Source organism: Podarcis raffonei, chromosome 5, assembly GCF_027172205.1.
Source record: "Podarcis raffonei isolate rPodRaf1 chromosome 5, rPodRaf1.pri, whole genome shotgun sequence".
Lineage (NCBI taxonomy): Eukaryota > Metazoa > Chordata > Lepidosauria > Squamata > Lacertidae > Podarcis > Podarcis raffonei.
Genome location: NC_070606.1, coordinates 16,375,646 through 16,391,778, shown reverse-complemented (window position 1 = coordinate 16,391,778; position 16,133 = coordinate 16,375,646). Strand labels below are relative to the sequence as shown.

Below are 16,133 nucleotides of genomic sequence, written 5' to 3'. Positions count from 1 at the left end.
GAACTTGCAAAAGAGAGAAGTACTGGTAATTGTACCCATAGCAGTCTGGAAGATCCTTCTCAAGGGAAGTCCAAATCAGTCTGAGCAAGCAAGCAGCATTCAAACGTTCTAGTTACTCACCATAGCCCAGTACACCTGGGGAAGGAACAGAGGTCGATGCACCACCTATATGCATTCCTGCCATATGATTGGTCAGCTGTTGTGTGCTCGTTGGAGGTGGCCCATATGACTGGAAAGTAGCTGACTGGGTAGCAGATGTGGGCGTTGTTCCAGGCATGAACTGTTGAGAAGCAGGAGGTCTAAGAAAAGGAAGCAGAATAAAGACAGTCCTTTGTTACATGAGCCACTCATGTATTATTATTATTAATGATGAGACAGTGGTGATGAAGAAGATCTTCCCAGTGGCTCTGCAGTTTTCAGAATGGGAAGGTTCTAAAACCCCTTTGCAGCACACCAATCAATCAAAGCAACAAACGTTCAGGCACTTCAACTTTCCTAATCTAAGATGAAAAGCAAAGGAGAAACTGTCCAGTTCATCATCTGTTGGTTTCACAACCCTCTGTTACATTTATTGCCTGGGATGATAGGTTGCAATCTCTGTTCTTAGGAAAGCAGACAAAGGTGGATAAGTGGCTTGCAGAGGCAGCTCTGGGGTTCTGCACTAGTGCCAATGCTGCTGCTCCCCTACTCCTAAAGCCTGTGACCACTCAAAATGTGGTTGCTTTGTTTCAAAGTAAAATATGAACTTGCAAGCTGTGGTTAATGGGTTCACTTTCTTCCCACTTAATTTTTGATCTATTTTTCCTTCTAGTTTTTAATGATTTCCACTGTGATGGTGTATTTTGGTTACATGTGTGTATAAATATTAAATTAAATAATAAATAAAATATTTAATTTAATAAGAAAGTTATGTGCAAGCTTATGCCTACACGGTAGCTATCAAAGACATACTATTTTGCAAAAGCAGTGGAGGCAGAGCTCCTGCTCTGCAGAAGGGAGAAAGGCACAGCCCAATTGCGCAAGCAGCAGCCTGATTACCCAGATGATGAGTAACTTGCTCACTCAACATGGATGAATTAGGTGTGGTGGTGAACTATGTATTGTCCCTGTTGCCTAACCGCAAATTCAGCTGTGGGTAGACTGCTTGACTGAGAGAGACGTACTGCTCACCTTTGTTCTAAAGCTTTACTATAATACTAATTGCTAATTGTCTTGAGAAGAGCATTCTGGTGCATTACAAATAAATGAAGTATATCCAATTAAGTGTGCTTATAGAAAATAGAAAGTTACCACCACATTTAGTAGCTGTTAGAAGTCAGCCCAACAACTTCTCTACGTAACAAACCAAAAACACACTATTTTGCCCTACAGGGAGTGGATGGGTGCTCTGTCCCCCAAAATTTGATACAGACGGAAACCATTCTGCATGGGGGTTCCATTCCTGAAACCCACAAGCGTTGGTGGAATGCGCATAAGCCCTCCCACACCCCATTTTCGGGCCACTTCCAGGTTGGCAGCAACAAGTGTGTGTGTGATCGAGCATCTGACTGTAAAATGGTCGCTGTCTGTACTGACAGGCTTAGAGTCTGATGACTGTTGTCCTAATTACCTTTGCAATGAAGCTGTAGATGCAGGAATCCCATTGCGTACATCTCCTTGTCCAAACTGACTATAGGCCGGCTGCCCAGGAGGAACTAATGTGCCAGATGCTGAAGCAGGTGCTCCAGAAGTAGTGGGAGCTCTCAGGGAACCTAGAAATATTGAACTGCATGTCAGTCATGTACAAGTAAATAAGCGGGGGCCCACTTAGGAAGATACTTAAAATATGCGAGGCATGATCTCTCGTGAGATTAGCAGGAAGCAAATGAATACAAGGAAGAACAGAAAGCTATCAAGATTTTCAACAGCAAAGACAGAAAAGTAATAGAAGCATGTAAATATGCTAGTAAAAATAAGGCTTGCTGTTCCTAGCTTTTTTCTTTTTTTTTTGCTTTAAAGAGCATCTCAGATCCCAAGAAAAGTCACTATTGTGGACGATAGGAACAGACAAGGATTTGTCAGATTACTTATAACATTTTTCTTTTTCGACAAGCCGTGTACAATCTTTATTTGCATGAGAATCTTCTCTAACAAGTCTTACTGGAAATATTAGAACTATTACCAAAATATGGGAGCTGATTTAGAGTTAAGGTGTACAGCTTTTCCAGCTTTTTATCATTAAAAGGCCTGAAAAATAATACTATAAAACAAAGACAATTTGTTGCACAAATTAGGAATAATGTATTATCTGCCAAAGTTCAGGAAAATTCTGACATAAGAATGGCAGGATTATATCATCAATTGAAATATTTTGAGTTGAAAGGCAGGTGTCTTGTAAGTGCAACTACTTTGTTCTTATATCTCTGGGCAAATAAAATGTTGTTTTTTTTAAAGAAAGACTGCCTTTTGCTGGTTCATTTGAGTATTCACCATGTATTGCTAAATATGTGAGATTTTAATTAGCCAGTCACTCCTCTAAGACAAATACTGTTAACACACATCTTTCAGGATTCTCTGGTGGCATCTGCTTCTCAGAAGAAAAAATGGTTGTCACTGGAGTTGACAGACCAAAGGATTAGAAGGCAGTACATATGGGGAGGGGAGGGGATGCATCACTGTGTGCACATGCATGCGATTTGGAACTGATGCTCTGCTTGCTTGTATACAAGAGAAAGAGGTACCAAAACTTCATTTGATTTGCATTCTATTTGCTCTCTTCCTCTAGTAACATTCTATGCATCTATTGAGGTTCTGCCAAGTCCACTCAAATTTGTAGTTTACAGTAAGAAGAGTTATCACTAGTCACCTTCTCTGGTTCAGCTTCCTCTCCTTTGGGCAATATGGGTTTACCAATGGCCTACTACAACATATGCCTAATATCCTTTTTGAATTGTTAGGGAAACCATTAGGGTAACAACAGAAGTAGGCCTACTCATAAAAGTTAACTGCCTTGTCAAATTACTTCAACAATGTAAAGTACAGGAGAAATGCACTTTAATATAAAGATTTATACAGCCATGGTGAAGTTAAGCTTTGCTGCTCCCTTTTCACCAGTGGTCATATAATCTAATGCACTTCCTTCTCAAAAGGAGAAAGAATTTCTATTGGAGAAGCACAATCATCAAAAGTTAAGCCATTTGGCTGAGCAACTATGACATGAAAGCGGTAAACCAGTTTTTCAGCCTAAGGGGCTCATTTCCTCACGCAAAATCTTCTGACAGTTACATGCTAGTGATGGGCGGGGCCAGAGGCAAATTGGTCAGAGCAATGGATGCAACCCTTACCTTTGAATAGTAGTCTAGATTACAGCTACATAAAAGTCAGAGGGTTTCATCCAACACCAGTCCTGCTCAGAGTATGTATGATCCTCCTTACTTTAGAAATAATCAGTCTGCTAAAGTGACAGCACTTCCATGTAAGAAAGATGCATAAACATGTACTCTGCTGCAGCATACGCACACCGAGAAGTAAGGAGTACATGCTGTTTTTAAACTTTACCCTGAGTACAAAAAGACTTGAAGGAAATGAATCATGTTCAAAGGGTGATCTCCACCTTTAGCCACACTCAAGAGCAAACCCACTGAAATCAATGGATTTAGGTCTCCTCTGAGTACAACTTAGTTGGATCTCACCGCTGTGTCCCAGAGACCTGCACATTCCTTGTAATAAGGCATCACAGCTCCACACATTCTAATAATTACATGGCTTAGCTTTCAGATGAAACAAGAGTGATGTTTCAGAAGGAAATGCATCTGAAACAGTCTTTTCTCATAAGAGACAGTGCATGAAAAGGAAAGCATTTACCTATGAAGTTGGGAGTAAAAGAAGCATCAGAATCAAGAGAGACAGGAGAGCCCTTAGAAGGAAACCCCATTGAAGGAAAGTAACCTAGAAAGACAATATATGCATCAGTAAGAATAGACTTGGAAAACTTCAAATAAAATGCATTGTGCTAGTCCTACAAATGCTGGAGTTTCCTCCTGCTTAGCAATCATTGCTTATTTTCAATATAGTTTACAGTGGTGCCTCGCAAGACGAAATTAATCCGTTCCGCGAGTCTCTTCGTCTTGCGGTTTTTTCGTCTTGCGAAGCACGGCTATTAACGGCTTAGCGGCTTTAAGAAAAAGGAAACAAACTCGCAAGAACTCGCAAGACGTTTCGTCTTGCGAAGCAAGCCCATAGGGAAATTCGTCTTGCGGAACGACTCAAAAAACGGAAAACCCTCTTGTCTAGCGAGTTTTTCGTCTTGCGAGGCATTTGTCTTGCGGGGCACCACTGTATTGCTACCTGTCATGAGACATCAGGGATGAGTAGTTCCAAAGTAAAAAAAAATGAGAAGATTCACCTCAAACAGAAGAACCTTCTGCTTGATGAGCGAACTACTTGGTGAGCAAATTGAGCAGCTCACCCAGTAAGCTACCCTAAAACAAGAAGCTCCCCCACAAATATCTGCCAATTTTACACATGCCTTCAAACTGAGAATGCAACATCAACATTACCTTTCTGTTTAACATAAATAACTATTAAATGTAGTACGTGTACCTTTCCCGCCCCGACCTGGCCACAGTGATCCATGCGATGGTCACCTCCAGGCTTGACTACTGCAATTCACTCTACGCGGAGCTGCCCTTGAAGCTGTCCCAGAAACTCCAGCGGGTGCAGAATGCTGCAGCGAGGCTCCTCACGGAGTCTCTGCCATGGGAGCATATTCACCCAGTGCTTTTCCAGTTGCACTGGCTCCCGGTGGAGTACAGGGTCAGATTTAAGGTGCTGGTTTTGACCTTTAAAGCCCTTCACGGCCTAGGACCCTCGTACCTACGGGACCGCCTCTCCTGGTATGCCCCACGGAGGACCTTAAGGTCCATATATAGCAACACCCTAGGGGTCCCAGGCCCTAAGGAAGTTAGATTAGCCTCAACCAGAGCGAGGGCCTTTTCAACACTGGCCCCAGCCTGGTGGAACGCTCTGTCTCATGAGACCAGGGCCCTGTGGGATCTGATTTTTTTCCGCAGGGCCTGTAAGACAGAGTTGTTCCACCTGGCCTTTGGCTTGGAATCAGTTTGATTCCCTCCCCCTCTTTCTTTTTCCTTTCTCCTCCTATGAAGAGATTGCACCCTAATGTTTTAATGTTGTATCTTAATCTTTTTAAATTGTATTTTAATCAACTTGTTTTTATTATTGGTTGTTAGCCGCCCTGAGCCCTGTCTTGGCTGGGGAGGGCAGGGTTTAAATAAATTATTATTATTAATTATTATTATTATTACATTTGCAGCAGCTTCCTTCATTAAAGCCTAGTATAAACACAACTCTCTATGGTCTCCACTATGATTCCCATGTGCAAAGGTAAGAGAACTAATATTAATTCCCATACCAAGACTGTAAGTCATGATAAAGCAGCTAGTTTTCCTGAGGTTAACACCACAAACTTTACTCCTTCAAGTGGCCTTTCAGCTAGTTCTGCTGCCATTAATGCCCACTTCTTTACACCAGCTGACTAACAACTAAGCATCTAGCACAACTTCTTAGGCAGCTAAATTTGTGCTAGGGGCTTCCAGTTGCTTTAATGCTTGTGGACCACCAAAGCATGGAGCCCTCCCAAACCCCATGCATAACCATGAAACTACGTTGCCGCCTGAACCATCTCCCATTGCTTTATGAAATATAATTGTATGCACAAGTTCTTAAATCATGAAGAACAAAGGACGTTTATCTGCATCCAGAGAATTCTAGAGCTGGAAGGTACTCTGAAGGTCATCTAGTCCAAAGCAGGAATCTCAACTAAATCATACATGACAATTGGTCATCAAACCTCTGCTTAAAAACCTCTATGGAGAGTCCACCATCTCTCGTGGGAGTCTATTCTTCTGTCAAACAGCTCTGATTGTCAGAAAGTTCTTCCTGATGTTTAGTCAGAATCTCTTTTCTTATAACTTGAATCCATTGGTTTGGGTCCTACCCTCTGCAGAGGGAGAAAATAAGCTTGCTCCATCTTCCATGTGACAGCCCTTTAGATATCTGAAAACGGCGATCATATCTCCTCTCAGTCTCCTCTTTACTAGGCTAAACATACCCAATTCCATCAAGCGTTCCTCATACAGCTGAGTTTCCAGACCCTTTATCAACATGGTTGCCCTCCTCTGCACACATTCCAGCTTGTTAATATCCTTCTTAAACTACAGTGCCCAGAACAGGAGACAGTACTCTAGGTGTGGTCTAACCGGGAAGAATAGAGTGGTACCATAAATCCTTATACTGAATATTTTAGATGCACTTTTGAATTTTTTTGTTGCTACCACCTCAGGGGCACATACAGAAGGTTAAAAAGTAGGGTAAACGTTTTTTAAAAAAAATCTAAAAACAAAGGTTATTTCCCCCTTTATACCAATGAAGGATACCTTGTGGGGGGGCTGTCTGCGGATATCCTGTCATTGGACCATTGTAAGCACCATACTGTGAGGTGGGAACGGTCGGGATTGGCTGCCCTCCGTAACCAGGCGGCAGGTATCCTCCATATCCAGGCTGTGGCTGCCCATAAGGTGGCCCTGTGTGAGTTGGCTGGTTTACGCTCATTGTGCTCACATCCCCAAACTAGCCTTCACCTGTGAGAAAGGAAAGAGAAACATTAGGAGCCATCATTCAAAACAAGATTTTGTGCAAAAGAGCTGAAATGAAGAACCAGACCTTGCAGCGCTAGCAAATGTGTGCAGTTTTCTAAACTAATTTTACACACACATTACACTACAGCTGAGTAACTTGTGAGCTCCAAGCTTCTTTTAGGTGTATCTCTTAAAGCTGCCCAACCTTTTCATCCCATCAAAATTTCTTCCTTCTAGTTGGTTTGCTCCTTGCTTTTCCTGACCTTTAGAGGCAGGAGGTTTTTTTTAACTCTTTCTGTGTAGTTTCAGAGCAATCAGACAAAAAATATTTTATTTAATAAAAAAAATAATGATTTGTTTTTCATTTCTTCCTTGGTTTGTATGGCTTGGGGATAAGTCCCCCCCCCCATCTGGGTAGAAAATAGTAGGCTTCTGCCATTTATATACGTTTGTAATATAAAACAGGATAGAGCATACAGGACTAATAAAAGGTAAAGGGACCCCTGACCATTAGGTGCAGTCGTGGACGACTCTGGGGTTGCGGTACTCATCTCGCTTTATTGGCCAAGGAAGCTGGCATACAGCTTCCGGGTTATGTGGCCAGCATGACTAAGCTGCTTCTGGCAAACCAGAGCAGCACATGGAAACGCCGTTTACCTTCCCGCCAGAGCGGTACCTATATATCTACTTGCACTTCGTGCTTTCGAACTTCTAGGTTAGCAGGAGCAGGGACTGTGCAACGGGATTTCACCCCGTCACAGGGATTTGAACCACTGACTTTCTGATTGGCAAGCCCCAGGCTCTGTGGTTTAACCCACAGCGTCACCCGCGTCCCTTACAGGACTAATAGGAATGACTAATTCAGAAAATACTTTCAGTTGCTTTCTAGACAATGAACTTTATTGGTTCACTGTACAAAAAAAAAATTATCCACATACTTATGTGAGTATAGCACTGGGGCTTACTTCTCAGATCTCCTTAGAATCGGGAATTCTAATCTTAAATTCTGGATTAGCTAATCTAGAACACTTTTATCTCTGGCCCCATTCATCACCAGTTTATGGTCCCTGCCAATTACCCCCAGAAGAAACTGGGCCATCAATGAGAAATAATGTTGATGTTATGAAGCACTTATTTTAGAAATAAAAAACATCTCATACATGAAAATTTTAAAATAACACAGATTCAACAAGAATTAAGGTCTAAAAGCTATGACCAAATAAGGCATTTATACAACCTTCGTGAGGCCCAGCCAGCATATCCTTACATCTTGGTTGTCTAACCTGTGGTCCTACAGTTCCCATGGTCCCTGACTACTGGATATGCTGGACCTGAAACTACCAGGTACTATTTGGGGACAAAGTTTATAGGAACTTTGTATATACTACATGGTTCTGAACATAAGGTTTAAAGAATAGATTAGTCCTTATGTCAGTCTCCTGCAATAATCTGTATTCAGTAGCTGATACTCTTCAGAACACTATCTACTAGTAGCAAAAAGGTTCATTTATAGCAGGATAATCAAGCATTTCTAGTAGTATGTCAGATTGTATCAGTGCAAGGGATGTTTTGCAGGTGTGATTTGAATCAGCACACACATAATCCAGAAGAAATAAAATACATTGCCTTCATAACACACTGAAATTTTAGTTTAAAGCAAGGCTACAACCATTAACAGCAAAACACAGCCCTATTTACAACAGCATAAAATATGTCATTGCGCTATTGTAGTATTAACAAATAGACGTAACAAATTTTAAAAGACTACAGTTTGCTATGATGGCCAAACTAAATTCATGGTTCACCTATCAAACAAGAAATAGTACAAACCATGATTTGCGAATCTAATGTTATGGCCATCACTATGAAGCTGATTGTCTAGTTTTGCTTTCTACCTTCTCAACAAGTAGCTCTAAGCTACAGTTTCCCTAGCATGTGTCTAGAAATTCAAACCATGGTTTGGTCCTAAACTATAGTGTAAAGACTATGGCTTGGTATAATGACAGTATTGACCAAAAATGCACAAGCATAAAACTGAATTCATTTTTTAGAAATGTTACAAGGAATCATACTGGGAGGACAGTGCTTATTCCATAATGCATGTTTTAATTTTTGCATCCTGGTTAGCAAGTGAAGCTACAGCAGGGGAATGGCATTTGCTATGTCCCTTTTTTTGTTCTGCAAGCTTCCTGCTCATTTCCCTTTCTCCATCTTTTTTATTTTTGCCATCTGCAAATATCTAAGTGCCGGCACAGTGGGTTCTACGACAGTGTCTAAGCATGCCAGTATGTTGTACAGCTGGTATGCAGCCCAGTACTGTGAGGTATACACTCAAACTCCTTTAAGACCTTTGAGCTATGGACTTTGGCACACCTCACTCTGAATTAATACTCTTGTTTTGTGATCACCACAGCGCAGTAGGATGGCACGTGTGCAAACTGATTCCCTTTAATGGATAAAGTTGTGCTTAATGAGACCACTGACTTATCCTATCCCTCTCCATATCCACCTAACACGCTAAGACTTTAAAACAGGAGTGGGCAGACTTAGGCTTGTTGGATCTGCTTGGTTTTTTTTTATTAGAACCCCCCAAGATCTACCAATCAGAACTGGTTAAAGAACGGGTGTTTCTGAGTACATTCTGAGCCTAGGAATTTGTTTTTACCAACCAACCAATTTGTGTTTAGTTTCCTAGAACTGAACTGCTCACAGCCCTTTCATACAGAAGTCCCCATCTAGTTAGTTCATTTCAGCAGCCTACTTTAGGTGGGAAAAGCAATTTTGCTATGATTAAACAATTAATCAGAAATCCCTGCCAATCTATGGATGATCACCCTGAAATCTATCAGTAGATCTCAATCTGCCTTCAGCCCACCTGTGCTTTAAAAGGATGCAATAACATCACCTAGAATTGCTACACTAGTCCAACATTGCGTATCATACTGTTACGTTAGTACCACAGCTGGGGTGCTTGCAACACCCTCACTCACTGCTCCCTTCCTCACCCCTTGAAAAGGACACCACTTCTTTCAGTTCTATGTGCTTTTCAAGGCTCTTATTGCCGAATTGGCACTTGAACAGAAGCGACAGAGTAGGAGGTAAACGGAAGAGAAGTAGAGAATAATGGAGCAGCTGGTGGGACAGAAGTCAGGAATGCACACTCACATATGCACACCATATCCAATACAACAGATCCTCTTTAAACTCTTATTTTCTCACAGGCTCCTTTCCCATTGGCAATCAAATAAATGTCACATATACTGAATGAACTGCAAAACCAAAAACCACAGAATTGATGCTTTCTAGCACTGCCCTTGTGAAAAGGTATAGAAGTTATAGGTATAGAAACTTATGGATCATCATAATTTTTACAAGGGATCCCCTCCAATCAGAGGTCAACTCTGTATCCATAGATGTGCTCTGTGATTTTTACTGCGCAGTCTACCACCAAGGTAAGCTTTAATTTGGCAGTGACTATTTAGGGATACTATGTAAAATTGTGTAGACTGAAAAGGAAACATTTTAATCCTGCTATATATTCAACCTTTACCCAGATCCCTTGGAAGTACAATGACTCTCTTTATGCCTGTGCGCTTTCTCTATTGGGGAAGAGAAGTAACAAGAAGGGTTGGTGCCCACAACACACTCCCAAAATTCCAAATGTCTCTGTACAGTATTAGCATAATCATCCTGTTATATACACATCTAGCCTTGCACAGACTAATAAGTGGACCACTTGTACATAAAACTGATCCATTCTTCTGGCAAGAGTGAAACCCTTTTCTAACAAAACTTAGAAAATGAACAATATGTAAATGTCCTGTTGCATGAGGTAGTGGGATAGAACAAAATTTGGGAATTTAAAGCGTGGCCCCATATATAATCCGCAAATGAAGAAGCTACTCTTCTGAGTTCTATGCGTAACTAATGCTGCAGTCCAAAGTACAATTTAGCACGAATGCAAGTTAATGTGCACTGCTTGGGAAAAGGAAAGCACCACGGTGTGCTTTGAAATCTTCAAGGTGAACCCAAGTTTCAAAACAAAGTTATTCCATTAGTTGCAGGTTCAATCCCCATAAGAGACAGCTGCATTTTCCTGCATTGCAGGGTGTTGGGCTATATGATCCTAAGGGTATCTTCCAACTCTGCTTCTAATACCAAGCATTTCAAAAGAAGTCTCTAATAGTAATCACTGCTACTACTTCTGAAAAGGGGGAAAAAGGCGCCTAGTAACGCTTTTGTTGAAATGCAGCCTGACTCCTACATAAACACAATATTGCTTCATCTCAGTTTCACCTTGTCAAGCCCTGTTCACACGTTCGGCAGGATCGACTGGTAAAGCTTTTCTCAGGTTGTTTCCCGTTTTTGCTGCAGATCAGAGTGTGGGGTTACTCCCTATGAGCTAAATCTCCCACATATAGAAAACACCAGCAGGCCAGGGAAAACATTTCCTCCCTGCTCTCTATTTGGAAGTTGTCCGAATAATTTCCCCCAACTCCTGTATTAAACCTGTTACCGACAAGCCTCGGGGACGCACTCACCCGCACCTATCAACCTGCACTTGTGAATGCAGCACACGTCAAGCGGAACACACTTTGCGTGGTGCCTGTGTGAAGCAAAGCGGGGAGGAAGGAAAAGCGCCGCTTATTTCCTGCCTGGGGGAGGGTTGGGTTGGAAAGATTCATTTATTTCAATTTCATTCGTTAAATGTGTATTCGAGCGAAGAGCACCGAGCGGTTCAATACATAAAAGTGCAAAAAATGAGATCACACAAAATACATAATAAAAAGAACAGACAAAATCCTCTCACAAACACGTTTAAAATGGCATTTAATCAGCCAAAGGCCTGGTAATGAGAACTCGCTAAGGGAGAAGCTAAGCCGGGGATCCATCCGGACGGCTCAGCACAGGGCCTCCCCGGGAGGCCGGAGGCGTAAGCCTGCCAGGATCAGGCCAGGCGCGCTCCGGACTCGGTCGGCGCTTTATCCCTCAGCCCCGGCCTCGTCGCGGAGCCGCCTCCCCCCCCCCCCCCGGGTCCCGGCCCCTCACAACCTCGCGCCTCAAAAGAGATCGGCCCGGCCTCGCGCTTACCTCAACCGGCTGTCCCCGCTCCTGCTGGTCGTCGGGCCGCCGCTGGCGCCGGCTTCCGCTTCCTGTGCCCGCCGCCGCCGCTCACCGGAAAGGCCCCTCCACGTCCGCTCCGCTCTCCCTCACAGCTTGCCACGTCCTCACTTCGCTCGCGGCCTTTGCTGCACTCCGCTGCAACAGGGACCCGGATGCTGCTCGGCGACCATAGAGGCGCGCGGGAGAGAGAGCGCGAGCGAGCCAGGGAAGAGGAGGAGGAAAAGGAAATAGGCCATCGCGGTCTTCCGTGACGCGCTTCCGGTCAAGATGGCGGCTTTTCTGCTGCCTCAGGGGCCGCGTTCGCTTAAATCACCCAAGTCCTCGGGGGCTGTGGCGCCCGACTGGGCCCCGGTTGTGATATCGTCGTAGGATGGTGCTGTCCACTGTAGCAAACGGGAGGCTAGTTCTCCCTGACGTGGTAGTACTTAAGACTGTAGTTGGGGGGTATATTTATTTATTTTTGCTTATTAATTTCGTCGCTTGATAGGGGGGCGGGACAATAACCTCAGTTGTTTACAAAAAGATGAAATAACAAAATCAAGAAAAATTCACAACCATACTTTAAAACATACTTTTTTTTTTTTATTAAAATTACCTTAACTTTCTGAGCATCTGGGAAGTCTTGGCTGAGCAGTGATGTTTTCAGCATACACCGACAAAACCAGAGTGCAGCTACCTTCTTGATCTCAATAGGCAGGGAGTTCCAAAGTGCAGGGGTGACCCTCCTATCCATCCTGCAAAAGCCCCTGTACTTTGTACGTAGCAGAGGAAGCCAACTTTGAACCTTCATTCCTTTTTATTTCATTATTTAGTTATTAAATTCATATGCCACCCTTCATCAGTTTACAGTATATAAAACCACAAATATACGTCGCATCATAACCATACCCCACCACACAAATAGTTTAAAAGGCCATAGATTGTTTAATTAGCCAATGGCCTGGGAGAAGAATGTTTTCACCTGGCACTGAGAGATACATAATGAAGGTGCCAAGTGAGCCTCCCTGGGAAGAGTTAAGCATCCCTACATCTTCAGACATACCTGGCAAAGAGTGAGTCTGTGGACTATCCTTTCAAAGCCTTCAAAGTTAAGTTTGTTGACAACAAAGATTGATGCTGGAGGGACAATTGTGAATGGTTAAAGCTAGGTTAAGAATTCTGCTGTGGCAGCAGTGGCCCAGCTTTCCTGCTGATCTGTGCTATTTTGATGCTGTGCTGCCTGTCCAGCAGAGAGATCTGGTGTGTTTCACTTTCAAGACCACATTAGAAAAGAAAAAAGGCAAGTTTTGTAGCTGGCCAGTGCCAAAGGTGATTTAACAGGTTGCAGTTGTTGGGGCTGCCTATTGCATACATACAGGAATCTTATTCAGAAGTGTATCATAATCGGAATCCACATCTGACTCTGAAATGGTACAGCTGCCCCAAAGGTTATCCCATCAAGTGAATTTGTGCATGGGGCCACCAATTCTACAGGTCATAAGGCTTCTTCCTCTCCTAGTGTGCTATAAATCTGTTTAAATTCATCATTAATACACAGATGAGTAACACTTGATTTCCCGTCCCCTGATTGTGTAATGCCTATGATGATTTGCAGCTGAATGTATTCATTTATTTTTACTCTACCAGAAGTCTTGATGCACAGGAATTTATTTATTTTTTAATTATAGTGCATTAAGCTCAATTGTGAATTACACACTAAAGTAAACAAAAAATATGGGTTTATGGCTAGAGAACCTAACAGTATAAATTCTGGCTGTGGGAAAGAGGGAGGGAGGGGAGGAATATGATACAGATGTTATCTCTGTAATGTTTAATTCCCAATAGCTCATTCGCACATGCAAATCACTTATAAAACATTGTAATAATGTTTTAAGTTCTCTTCAATGCATGAACAAGTATATCCAGTTTGGTCTGAGTAAATAACAGGTGAACCTGGGTTGCGAAGCTTTCATCGGATTTCAAACTCGGCCATGATTTTACTATTCAACTCAGTACATAACAATATGGTAGTTGCTCCACAAGCACAGAAGAGGCATATCTCTAGTTATAATGTGTTTATAGGTTTGCTTTGCTAGTTGGGGGGGCGGGTATTGACTTTCCATTTCCTTTTTTAAAAAAATAATATTTATTAAAGTTTCAAAAAAGTTACAAAAATGAAAAAATGAGAAAAGAAAAAACAAACAAAAAACAAAAAATACAAAATACAAAAAATAGAAACAATTAAAAACAAATCAGTCTTTCCATATCTTGTCTTTCATTTACTTGTTTCCCTGACCTCCTCACACCTCCCTTTTTTGTATTCTAGTTCAATAGTTGTTTCAGCAAATCCTTACCATTTTTGCTTTTATCTTAATAATTTATCTTAATATATTGTAACTTTACATTCTCACCTGTTAACAATCCATTTTTACATACCCCTTTGTAGCATTACTGCTAAAACCACATACCGTATTTTTCCCTCTATTACACGCAGATTTTTTCTCCTAAAAAGTAAGGGGAAATGTCTGTGCGTGTTATTGAGCGAATGTGTGGTCCCTGGAGCTGACAAGCGCGAGTGAAGGCAAAAATCAGGCAAATATCAAATCGTCCAGAGAAGGGAGGAAAGGAGGAAGTTGCTGCTTTCCTGCATTCTGCCTCAGGGTCTTACTGCCCACCCGCTTCTGTTTCCTTACTGTGTTTGCTCAAACGGAACAAAGAGCAGAGAAAACCCCTCCCCTCCAGGCAAGCAGAGTGGAAAGCTCCTCTCCGTGCGTCTGGGACTCGAAGGCAACATGCAGGTTGGGGGGGGGGGAGAGAGAGAGAGCTGGCTGGCTTGTGGGGGGGGGGACTTTTGCCTTCCTTTCCTCCCTCCGGTAAAACCCCTCTCCTGCATTCTTAGCCAGCTGCTTCTCTGCACACCCCTCTCCTTGTCGCTTCTATGTTTTTCCTTCCCTCCCTACTTAAAACGTGGTTCCAATCACGGATCCACATGGATCCTCAGGATCTTTGCATTGAGTCACCCCAAATTCACCATCAGATCACATAGCAATGATCTGATGCAAAAACAGGGCTGCAATGGTGCAAAAACATGGTTACAAAGCACGGATCCACATGGATCCTCAGGATCTTTGCATTGGGTCACCCCAAATTCACCATCAGATCACATAGCATGTCCATGGCTACAGCCTGCACCAAAAAAATCACGCACCCACTGTTGCCTGGGGCTGCAATGGTGCAAAAACGTGGTTACAAAGCATGGATCCACATGGATCCTCAGGATCTTTGCATTGGGTCACCCCAAATTCACCATCAGATCACATAGCATGTCCATGGCTACAGCCTGCACCAAAAAAATCACGCACCCACTGTTGCCTGGGGCTGCAGTGGTGCAAAAACGTGGTTACAAAGCACGGATCCACATGGATTCTCAGGATCTTTGCATTGGGTCACCCCAAATTCACCATCAGATCACATAGCATGTCCATGGCTACAGCCTGCACCAAAAAAATCACGCACCCACTGTTGCCTGGGGCTGCAATGGTACAAAAACGTGGTTACAAAGCACGGATCCACATGGATCCTCAGGATCTTTGCATTAGGTCACCCCAAATTCACCATCAGATCACACAGCATGTCCATGGCTACAGCCTGCACCAAAAAAATCATGCACCCACTGTTGCCTGGGGCTGCAATGGTGCAAAAACGTGGTTACAAAGCATGGATCCACATGGATCCTCAGGATCTTTGCATTGGGCTACCCCAAACTCACCGTCAAATCACATGTCTGTGGCCGCAGCATGAAGCACAAAAATGATACATCCACTGTTTCATTCAGAATTTTTTTTTCTTGTTTTCCTCCTCTAAAAACTATGTGCGTGTTATGGTCAGGTGCATGTTATCGAGCGAAAAATACGGTAACTTCATTCCAGCATCCTTCTAACATTCCTTAATTTTACAGTGTTTCTGTAGATAGTCTTTAAATTTCTTCCAATCCTCTTCTACCGACTCTTCTCCCTGGTCTCGGATTCTGCCAGTCATTTCCGCCAATTCCATATAGTCCATCACCTTCATCTGCCATTCTTCCAGAGTGGGTAAATCTTGTGTCTTCCAATGCTTTGCAATAATTGACTTTCCATTTCCAACATGTTTGTCATGTCGTCCAGTCATCATGAAGGAATTTGTTAAAGATCAATTTGCGGCTGCTTCTCTGAAATTTTATAATTCTGATATTGATTCAGGCATTTCAACCTATTACTACATAATGATAGGCCTGGATTGTGCTATCAGTAGTTATTGACCCTTTAAGCATAATCCAAATGGGAAATTCTTGTGCACAGGCCCAACTGAAATAAATGGCAGCTCCCTTTCATTTAACAGGCTTGCACAGGAGAACGT

At 42.7% G+C, this 16,133-nt stretch overlaps 1 protein-coding gene across 4 annotated transcripts in view; it reads right to left on the bottom strand.

Annotated features, from left to right (window-relative positions):
* The window catches only part of SEC24C (SEC24 homolog C, COPII coat complex component), a 40,644-nt gene extending 28,724 nt beyond the window's left edge, over window positions 1–11,920 (bottom strand). For 2 of the 4 annotated variants that reach the window (XM_053388008.1, XM_053388009.1), the window contains exons 1-5: window positions 11,727–11,920; window positions 6,435–6,638; window positions 3,844–3,927; window positions 1,610–1,751; window positions 121–299 (exon numbers count right to left, since the gene is read on the bottom strand). In XM_053388008.1, coding sequence (XP_053243983.1) covers window positions 121–299; window positions 1,610–1,751; window positions 3,844–3,927; window positions 6,435–6,609 — 580 coding nt within the window. In that variant the 5' untranslated portion in view covers window positions 6,610–6,638; window positions 11,727–11,920. The remainder of the gene's footprint in view (window positions 1–120; window positions 300–1,609; window positions 1,752–3,843; window positions 3,928–6,434; window positions 6,639–11,726) is intronic. The other 2 variants (XM_053388010.1, XM_053388011.1) reach the window with 2 other exon arrangements.
* Window positions 11,921–16,133: the final 4,213 nt, after the last annotated feature.